This window comes from Echinops telfairi, unplaced genomic scaffold (assembly GCF_000313985.2).
Source record: "Echinops telfairi isolate 266 unplaced genomic scaffold, ASM31398v2 ScPeMD7_15;HRSCAF=58, whole genome shotgun sequence".
NCBI lineage: Eukaryota > Metazoa > Chordata > Mammalia > Afrosoricida > Tenrecidae > Echinops > Echinops telfairi.
In genome coordinates this window covers 8,682,133-8,693,077 of record NW_022103912.1, presented here as the reverse complement: position 1 = coordinate 8,693,077, position 10,945 = coordinate 8,682,133, and the positions used below count along the sequence as shown (strand labels likewise).

Below are 10,945 nucleotides of genomic sequence, written 5' to 3'. Positions count from 1 at the left end.
CTGCCAGCCAGGTCACCAACTGCCAGTCCCCAGCTCCAGCGATGTCTTAAAGGGACCTCAAATGACAGTGACACAGTCCACAGGCTAGGGGTCCCACAGGTAGTGTAGCCACTAAATTGAGGCACAGGACAAGCAAGGCAGCTGCACACGGGTCCGATGATCACAGAGCGAGAGACAAGAAAGGCGAGACTCACCAAGGCATTTATCTCTCTGCCCTTCAGTTAATCCCACTTGTGTTTATTGGCCAGGCTGGCACAATAAACTATTTCAGACATGAAAAAAAATTTTTTATAAATTATCAAGGGTTCATGAGGGAGGGAGAAAGGAAGAGAGGGAAGGAAGTGGGGAGAAATGAGAAGTTGATACCAAGGGCTCAAGTAGAAAGCAAATGTTTTGAAAATAATGATGGCAACAAATATACAAAAGTGCTTGACACGATGGATGGATGGATGATTATAAGAGTTCTATGAGCCAAAAAAATGATTAAAAACAAACAATTGTTATATTGGTAACATTGGCATATATATTTAGAAATTTCAGAGTGAATGGGTTCATACAGTATCAATACTAACTTAATCTCCTTCCTCTACTTTTTCAAACATAGTTATTAAAAATTTAAATGCACACAGTTTGTATTAAGGTTGTTTTATTTCTCTAGCAGTGCTCTAGCCCTAAGACTTTACTTAAGTTTTTAAAAGTTATATAAACCAAAAATCCAAACCCATTACAAACAAGTCACTTCCAACATATAGGGTTTCTATAGGGTTTATGAAATTATAAATCTTAACAGGAACAGCCTCCCTCTTCTTTCTTCTGAAAATGGGTTTGAATTTTCATCCTTGTGGTTAGCAGACCAGCACCTAATCCACAGTGTCACCAGGGCTCCTTACAGCAATATAACTGGTCTATATGACTCTGCTGGAGCCCTGGTGGTGCAGTGGTTATGAGTTGAGCTGGGTGATCTCATGGTCAACAGTTCAAAACCACCAGCAGCTTCATGAGAGAAAGACTGGGCTTTCTACTTTGGTAAACATTTGCAGTCTGGCCAACCCACAGGGGGTCGGTATCAGTCAACAATGGCTCAATAGCAGAGAATAACTGAATTCCCATAGAAACTAAAGGTTAGCATAATTCATTTAACACTGAGCAAAACAAAGACTATTACCCTGTTTTCCCGAAAATAAGAATGTCTTATATTAAATTTTGCTCCCAAAGATGTGCTAGGTCTTATTTTCAGGGGATGTCTTATCTTTCCATGAAGAAGAATACAGTACACATTTCTTGTTTATTGTTTTATTAAAAGAGACCTCGCACTTCCTGTCTGCTCCGGCTGCGCTGCGCTGCGGCCAACAGCGAGCTGCATGGTAGTGCAGTGCCTGCCGCTACATTCCAGAATCCAGAGTTATTGTAGCTTCGGGGAACCTTATTTTCAGGGAGGTCTTATTTGGGGGGGGACCTTATATTTCAGCGAGAGGCAAAACTGTAAGTAGGCCTTATTTGGGGGGATGTCTTACTTTCGGGAAAACAGGGTGTCTGCACATATATTTGTAAATCTGATACATTGGATAGCACTTTAAGTATGCAAAGTATTTCCCTCAGAGTTCTGAGTTAAGAAAACGTTTGCTTTACCCAAAGACGTGAAGTAGTCTTTTTAATAGGCAACAAGCTGTAAACATCCTGTCTCTTGCCTACCAGCGTGCTTAGAGATGAGCATGTGCTCATCTGCAGAGCTTGTTTTCTTTAAACCAAGGTTCCTGACGGAGCCATCCCCTTCCAGCCAGCTTCCTCCCTGGCCCATTAACCCTGTTAATCTGGCTCTTATCTTTTCCCTTTAATTGGGAATTAAATACTTTTATTATTTAATTGGGAATTAGATACTTTTATTGGGAGTCATTTCAGGTAGTATATAATTAATGGATTTTGTCCAGCTTGACACTGATTTATGACTATTAAAAATCTAAATAGGAAAATTCTCATATATAAATCTTTAAATTATTGTTATTACATACATGATTCTTATATTAAAACATAAAAAGATTTTCTCAGACTTGCACAAAATATGTGAATCAGTTACTACAAATAAGCACTGGTTAATTACGGCAGGGAGGAAAATGGGCTATGCCATGAGAGTTAGAGGCCAAACTGGAAAGCTGAGATCCCTCTTGATAAAGTAAATAATGACAGTGCATTGCGTGGTGTTTGCACATGATCAGAATAAATCTCCATCTTGACTTTCAAATGGAGCTTAGACTAAGCCCAGGAGCCCTGGTCGTGCAGTACTTAGAGCACACCACTGTTAAATTTCAACCCACCAACTGCTCCAAGGGAGAAAGGAGGCAGTCGACTTCTGAAAAGAATGGAAACCCTATGAGGCAGTTCTAGTCTGTGCTATAGGGTAGCTATGAGGCAGAACTGGCAAAGGGTTTGGATTGGTCAGATGACATTATTTCCATGATATGTACATAAAATATAGCTGAAGTTAATTTATTAAATTCTAATTTCTTGAATTTTCATGAAGTCAGAGTAGTCTCAAATCCAAGTATAGATACATTTAAGTGTTCACTGAGTATATCGTTATTCTTTGTGAAAGCACAAGCATATATAATTTCTCTATGAAAATAAAAGTGAAGGCACTATATAAAAGTTCAATGCTATCCCGATACGAATACCACCCTCTTTCTTCAAAGAATTAGAAAAACTGATTACCAACTTCATAAGGAGGGGAAAGACACCCAGAATTAGCAGAGAACTCCTCAAGAAGAAGGACAAAGTGGGAGGGCTTGCTCTACCTGACTTTAGCATGTACTATACGACCACAGTGGTCAAAACAGTGTGTTACTGGCATAATGACAGATAGTCAGACCAATGGAAAAGAGCTGAAGACCCAGAAATAAAAACAACAGCACACCGGCAACTGATCTTTGATAAAGGCGCAAAAATATTAAATGGGAAGCAGATACCCTCTTCAATAAATGTTGCTGGAAAAAATGGATATCTACCTGCAGAAAAATGAAGCAAGACTCTTACCTCACGCTATGCACAAGAATACACTCAAGGTGGATCACAGACCCCAAGGTAAAACCCCAACTACTAGGGCCATCAGTGAGGTAATTGGGACAATTCTGAGAACTTTGGTGTAGGGAATACATAGGCTATCGGAAATAGGGAAGGACACAAACACAGAGGAGGCACAAATTTCCAAATGGGATATACTGAAGATAAAACACCTGTGTACATTGGAAGAATTCACCAAGAGAGTAATAAGAGAGCCCACCAACTGGGAAAACATCTTTAGCAATGACACATCAGACAAAGGCCTTATTATGAAAACCTACAATACTCTGCTAGCTTCCAAAAAGAAAAAAAAAAATTGCCCACTGAGGAGGTAGGCAAAGGACCTGAACAGAAGTTTCACAGAGTCTGAAATCCGAATGGCCAAATAAACATATGAGAAAATGTTCGTGATCATTAGCTATAAGAGAAATGCAAATTAAAACAGCAATGAGATACTACCTAACACCCTCAAAGATAGCCCAATCCAAAAATCAGAAAGCAACAAGTGTTGGAGGGGCTGCGGTGAGACAGGAACTCTCATCCACTGCTGGTGGACCTGTAGGTATATACAGCCACTATGGAAATCGATGTGGCAATTTCTAAAACAGATGGAAATGAGTTACCAGACGACCCAGCAATCCCCCTACTGGGCACATACCCAGAAGAGGCAAGAAACAAACCACGGCCAGACATCTGTGCTCCAATGTTCATTGCGGCACAGTTCACAATTGCAAGGAGTTGGAAACAACCCAATTTTCCATCAACAGACGAATGGAGTAAAAAACTGGAACATACATACAATGGAGTACTACGCATCGCTAAAAAGCGGTGATGAACGCATGAAGCATATCGCCGCATGGGAAGAACTCGAGGAAATTAAGCTAAGTGTAGTAAGCCAAGCACAAAAGGACAAGTACAGCATGAGTCCCTTAGGTAAGTTTATAAAAAAGAAAAGAAAAATGCAAAAGGGGCACAGGGAAAAAGCTACTGTATACAAACACTCCAGGGGTGAAGTCCAGGTAGTATGGCAGGGGCCAGACGAAATCCAGGAGTACGTATGGTAGCCAACTAAAAAGGAGGGGGTGTGGGAGGTGGGGAAGGGAAAAAAAAAAAAGAGATGTGTGATGGGGGAATAGGGCACTGACCCACCCAAGGGGAGGGTATTGCTTGTGTCTCCACAGGAAAGAGACCAGACTTAAATCCAGTGTTCCGGGATGCGAATGCAGCTTGCCAGCATGGAGAGTGGAGTCTGTGGAGGGGCCTGAGGGCTCGGCCCCCATACCAGCTATGTGGACAACTGCCCCTCCCCACAGAAGAATTTACTTTAGAGGATCACACTGAAGCTGCAGTTAGGGGAGAGGGACATGTCTGATCAGAGCACAAAGGAGTAACTGAATGGGGAGGAAGAGAAAGCGAGCACATCTTGGCCCACCAGGCCTGGAGGATGATAATCCCCGCTCAGAACAGCCAATGCACAGAGTGATGGCTGATCCCACTATGAGACACGCCATCTCTCGCTGACCCATGGCCCTGTGAAGGACAACACTGGAGACTCAGAGTCAGGATTGGCCTAGACTGACCCCGTGACACCCAGGCAAAACACTAAGGGCATGCTGCAGAGGAATGGGGAGCAGAGCAGGGAGCTCCCGAGGGAGTGCAAAGGATAGACTGTGGAGCCAGGGCGTGGCACCCCATCAGACTTGACTGGAGGCCACGCCTAGAGGTCATAAACCAGACCTTGATCTATTTAAAGGTTTTTCTTTCTTTTAAAAATTTTTTTAATTAATTCATTCTTTTATGGGTCATTGCTTTTCTTTTTTGTTGTCATCATTGTGTTCTTTTTGTCACTTTATTTTGCTATGCATTGTTTTCTGGTGCATGTTTTTATCTCTACAGGTCTGTCTAGATAAGATAGGCCGGATGAACAATCTGGAGGAGAAAACAACAGGACTGATGTTTCTGGGGGGAAAAGGGAGAGGGTAAGGCAGGGGTAAGGAGATGGTGCTGACCAACCCAGGGGCAGGGGAGCAACAAGTGATCCAAAAACAGTGGCAAGGAGGGTGTGAGAGGCCTGGTAGGGATTCAGCAAGGGCAATGTATCCAAGAGAAATTACTGAAACCCAAATGAAGGCTGAGCATGATAGTGGGACAAGAGGAAAGTAAAAGGAAATAGAGGAAAGGACTAGGAGACAAAGGGTACTTATAGAGGTCTAAACACAGGCATGTACATATGGAAATATATTTACATAGGATGTTGGGGAAATAGATCTATGTGCCTATATATATAGGTTTAGGTAGCAGATGGACATTGGGCCTCCACTCAAGTACTTACTCAATACAAGAACACTTTGTTCTATTAAATTGGCATTCCATGATGCACACCTTCCAGACAGGATCGCTGAAGACAAATATGTACATAAGCAAATGTGGTGGAGAAAGCTGATGGTGCCCAGCTATCAAAAGATATAGCGTCTGGGGTCTTAAAGGCTTGAAGATAAACCAACAGCTATCTAGCTCAGAAGCAACAAAGCCCACATGGAAGAAGCACACCAACATGTGTGACCACGAGCTGTCAAAGGGATCAGGTATCAGGCATCAAAGAACAAAACAATCGTATCATTGTAAATGACGGTGAGTGCAGAGTGGAGACTCAAAGCCCATCGGTAGGCAACTGGACACCCCCTTACTGAAGGGTTGTGGGGAGAAGATAAGCCAGTCAGGGTGCAGGGTAGCAACGATGAAACATATAACTTTCCTCTAGTTCTTAAATGCTTTCCCCCCCAACCCCCACTATCATGATTCCAATTCTACCTTAAAAAACTAGCTAGATCAGAGGATGTACATTGGTACAGATAGCAACTGGAAACACAGGGAATCCAGGATAGATGACTCCTTCAGGACCAGTGGTGAGAGTGGCGATGCCTGGAGAGTGGAGCTAATGTGGGGTAGAAAGGGGGAACCGACTACAAGAATCTGGGTATAGGCTCCTCCCTGGGGGATGGACAGCAGAAGAAGGGCAGGGGAGTCACTGGACAGTGTAACATATGACAAAATAATAATAATTTGTGAATTATGAAGGGTCCATGAGAGGGGGGAATGGGGAGGGAGGGGGGAAAATGAACAGCTGATATTAAGGGCTCAGGTGGAAGGCAAATGTTTTGAGAATGATGATGGCAACAAATGTACAAATGTGCTTGACACAATGGATGTATGTATGGATTGTGATAAGAATTGTACAAGGTTCCAATATATTGATGTAAAATAAATAAATAAATAAAATTTTAATTGAAAAAAGATACACCATCAAAAAAAAAGTGAAGCTATCAATAAGGTTATAAAAATTCTATAGTATTTAGAATATTGTTTATTAAAAATACTTTATCACATTTACATGATTTTAATATACAACTGCAAACACACTTGAAGAATAAACAGAAAACCCTTGCTTGGGTGACTCTATGGATAATTAAATGACTATTCATAATATCAACTCTGAGTTAATGCAAAATTCTGATGACTACACACACACACACACACACACACACACACACACACACACACACACAGAGGCCCCTGACTTAGATGGGGCTCTGTTGTTCCTGCGACTGTCCTAAGTAAGTTTTGCAATAAATTAAATTCTTCATTCTAGTATCTTCATAAATCGACGCTCTCTTTGAGTTAGAAACATCACATACAAACTTCAAAATACGGTATCAGCAAATTATGCAGTGCAATGTGCTACGTAATACAACGGGGCTTCAAAAAGTTCATGGAGAAATTCCATTATCTTTTCATTCCACTTATCCATGAACTTTTTGAAGTTACCTCATATATATGAACGTAAATAAAAATATATTGTGTGGCAGGGGCCGGGTGATGGTGGTGGTGTTACCCGGGTCAAGTTTTATTCCAAACAAGATACACTTGAATATAGTTCTGCAATTAGTGAAAGATCATTTCTCTCAGTAATACAATTGTCTTACTCTTACAAGAGTGCCTTCAAAAGAGGTTTAATGAAAACAATCGCTTCTAAGGACATCTACAAATTCAGTTAAGTTCAAGACAAGAGAAGTCAGCTCAGGAAGTTTTGGTATTGTTTTTTGGGACCAAAGGAGGTTTTTCCCAGGACACAGGACAAAGATGGGGACTTATCAGGAAAAAGATTTAAGAACATTTAAAACTGTATTGCTAAGGAAAAGGCAAAGAAAGTGACACCAAAATTTTCCCCACCACAGCAATGTGCCAGGATTATCCTATGACAATGTTGTGCAGAAGCCTTACCCCATCTAGCCTTACTCTTGCCCCTTCAGACTTCTTTTTGTTTGTAAAACTTTTTGATCCTAAAATATTTAAAGGAACATGGTTTGGGTTCATTAAAATGTCAAAATTGCCATTTTGAGGCGGTGTGAATCCAAATGGCTCAGATTCTTCACAGAAGGATTAGGAGACGGAAACACGGTTCAGAAACATATAGACTAAATGGAGGATGTGCCAGGAGGATGTGCCAGGAAGCAATAACTTCTCATTGTCTTTAAATCCAATTTTCCATCAAATGCTGAGGCCCCTTGTATATATAAGCATGTATGTATAGCTTTAATGGTACAGGTTTTACTGAGCTCTAATTCTGAGGTGTAACACGCATTTATTAACTTTCATGTTCTAATGTCCCAGATTTGATTCAACTTTGTGATTAAGCAGCCCAACAGCTCCCTTCAACAGTATATTGTTGATATGCACTAAAGTCTTAATTTATGTTCCAAACATAACAAGGAGAAGACTTACCACAAAGCAAAAGAAAAAGCTTATTTTTGCTACTTGAGTTGCATTCAGTTTCCCCACGGTTTTTAGTATGGACTCTTGTTCTTTCACGGCAGGATAAGACATGCGCGACAATTTAGCTTCCAACGCGTGACTTGATGGGAGCTGTCGAATCTCCATAATATTACTGAACCTTACTCGAGATTTTTTTGGAGCTTAAAAAAAATTTTTTTTTAATCAGTGAATACTTTCCCTGTGATCAACAAAAGTTACAAGTTTTAACTGTGTTCAAAGCATTAGTTAATTAATGTACCAGCAGATTCAAAACCAAGAACAAGAATATATATTTCTTATTTTATTATGATGTTAGTGAAAATTTGTAGAGAAAATTAGTTTTTCACTCAATAATTCATGCACATGATTCCAACACTGATTTAAATCCCCACAAGCACTCACATAATTCCCTCCCTCTTTCCTAACCCTTCCTGTCTGCTACACTGTCTGGGCAAACACTTCCCTTTCTGTCTCACAGTGGTGATTGTTCTACGGCGTGAGGACCCCAGGTGTTACTGCTCATCTCCTAGGCCTATCATTTAGCTGGAAGAGGAGCCAGAGGGTGACTTCAGCTCTAGGCCTGAGGATGTCTAAGAGCCGGACCCTAAGAGGTTCAACCACTCTCCAGCAGAACAGGAGGCCTGGTTTTATGACCTCAGTTTCGTTCCACTATCCAGGATCTCCTATTGTGAGCCCTTTCCGAGCGGTCAGCAGTCGTGGGTCGGTGGGTCTGACAGTCATGAAAGCTGACGTTCACAGGGTCCATTAGTCTATTAGACTACTTATTTCCACCGGTCTTCAATGTGCCCGGTGACGTGGTGGTTACCCCTTGGGCTGATAACTGTGAGACGAGCAGTTAGAAATTACTAGAGAAGGAGGACTCTGTACTCCAGCCTCTGAAACTCACAGGGCCAATTCTATACTGACCTTTACGGTCACTGTGGGTCAGAATTGACTCATTGGCAGGTTTCTGTACAATTTTTTTTCAACTCTTCTTTCCTGCAGTTAAGGAGAGATCACTCGATGCACCTAAAATGATTTTTCACAAGTTTTTAAGACTCTAGCCACTGCTCACCCAAGGAAGATAGAGAACGTTGTCATTGTAGAGTTACGTCAACTGACCTTGGTGACCCTCAAGAATAGTCTCAAGGCCCTAAGCTCAGTGACTTACTCCCTCAAGGTGCTCGCCCATGTCTAAGTTTTCATAGCTTTGCACCCTATACTGTCTACCACATTCATGGATACATTTGCAACAGAGGTAAAGACACATAGAGCAACATCCTGCCAAACCTCTACGTGTGTGTGTGTAGTCCTCTTTGCTTCCCACCCTGGTTCAGCGTGTGTGCCTAATAGCAAGTGATTGCCTTTATTCATTTCAAGAGTTTACAGCAAAAAGTGGTTTCATCTACAAAAACGGTTTAAAATGAGGCCTATATTAAAACAATGTTTTAGCAATTGTGTGCACACACAGTTGACTGGTTCAGGATTGTAATAAGATTATTATCTTAGCACTGATAGTAAAACTTTGAGTTTTTTCTCATGGATAGTCAATGTATGAGAATTACTTTGCTGGGCAAGCATGCAGAACATTCCTCTCTAAGTTTATTTCTTGCAAGAGAATATTATGGGTTAAAAAGGGTGCCTTACATTGAAGCTGGCATTCAGAGCCAAGCAAATTCCTGTAATTTGCTACCAGGGGGGTTGAGGGTATGGTTGAAGAGGGCATAATTCATGTGAGATAGAAAATCACCCTAAAGATTTCTGGCATTTTAAAATTATTCCCCATTGGATTAATTTTTTTTTAAGGATTTGAAAAACCCAGTCAAGCTTCCAGAAGGCTACAGGCCCAGAGAACATCACAGAGAACTTCAGTTCCAAAGCTAGGAACTGCTGGGCGGCCTCAGTCAACCCACACAACCACTACCTTGTGTGATGGGCTTTTGAATGAAGGAGGAATTTCTACCCATTCTCAACTTCTGAAATCCCAAGTCTTGCTCACCTTTTTCAGTGTCAATATTTGTGCTGTCAGGTTTTTCACTTGGAAGATCATGAAACTTCACAGGCACATACAGAGGTTCACTCTGGAATGTAAAAGACAGACGCAAACATAAACACCAACTACAATTGTTGGCATCTTGGCTATAATTTAAACAGATAGTCGATACCAACGCCACCCAAAAAGGAAGTTTGCCAACATGTTCGTGAAGTGCCAATTTCCCAAAATGCATTCAAGGCTTATAAAGGAAATCCAACTGATCAACACAGGTACAATGACAGAAATAAATCTGTTTAAAGGTCAGTAATTCAACAGACCAGCACTGTCACATTTAAACGTAGCTCCCTCAAAATCAGACTTCTCAGCCAACAGAGTAATTCCTATCCCTTTTCACCCATGCTATTAACAAGTACATACGGAGCCCCTAGTCTGTTAGGCAGGGCTCTACAGCCTGGGACATAACAATGAGTCAGACAACGCCTTCGCCTGTAATGATGGTGTACTCTAAAGAGGAAGGCAGATGAGAGATGGGCATTTCTATTTGCCTAATTCATTCTTCTTATTGCAAAGGTCCAGCTAAAATGTTAAAATTCCTGAAAACCTCTTAAAGAACAGACCGATATTTAAAAATGAAAAACCTAAACTTTATCAGCTCTTGCTATGTGCCAAGTACAAAGACTTAGGTAATTACATATACTTCTTTCTTTCCAAAAACATCATTTTATTGGGGGCTCATACAACTCTTATCACAATCCAAACATATATCCAGTGTGTCAAGCACATTTGTACATTTGTTGCCATCATCATTCTCAAAACATGAGCTTTCTATTTGAGCCCTTGGTATCAGCATTTTTTTCCTTCCCCATCCTCCTCATCCCCCTCCCTCATGAACCCTTGATCATTTATAAATTATTATTATTTTGTCATGTCTTACACTGTCCAACATCTCCCTTCACCCACTTTTCTGTTGTCCGTCCCCAAGGGAGGGGGTTATATGTAGATCCCTGTAATCGGTTCCCCCTTTCCACCCCACCTTCACTCCACCCTCCCAGTATCGCCACTCTCACCACTGGTCCTGAAGGT

At 41.3% G+C, this 10,945-nt stretch overlaps 1 protein-coding gene across 2 annotated transcripts in view; it reads right to left on the bottom strand.

Moving 5' to 3' along the window:
• The window catches only part of SLC35F5 (solute carrier family 35 member F5), a 68,202-nt gene that overhangs the window by 41,051 nt on the left and 16,206 nt on the right, over window positions 1-10,945 (bottom strand). For both annotated transcript variants that reach the window (XR_006679827.1, XM_004711895.2), the window contains exons 6-7: window positions 9,866-9,947; window positions 7,837-8,027 (exon numbers count right to left, since the gene is read on the bottom strand). Coding sequence is in view for 1 of the 2 variants with exons in the window: in XM_004711895.2 (XP_004711952.1) it covers window positions 7,837-8,027; window positions 9,866-9,947 (273 nt within the window). In the remaining variant the exon portion in view is untranslated. The remainder of the gene's footprint in view (window positions 1-7,836; window positions 8,028-9,865; window positions 9,948-10,945) is intronic.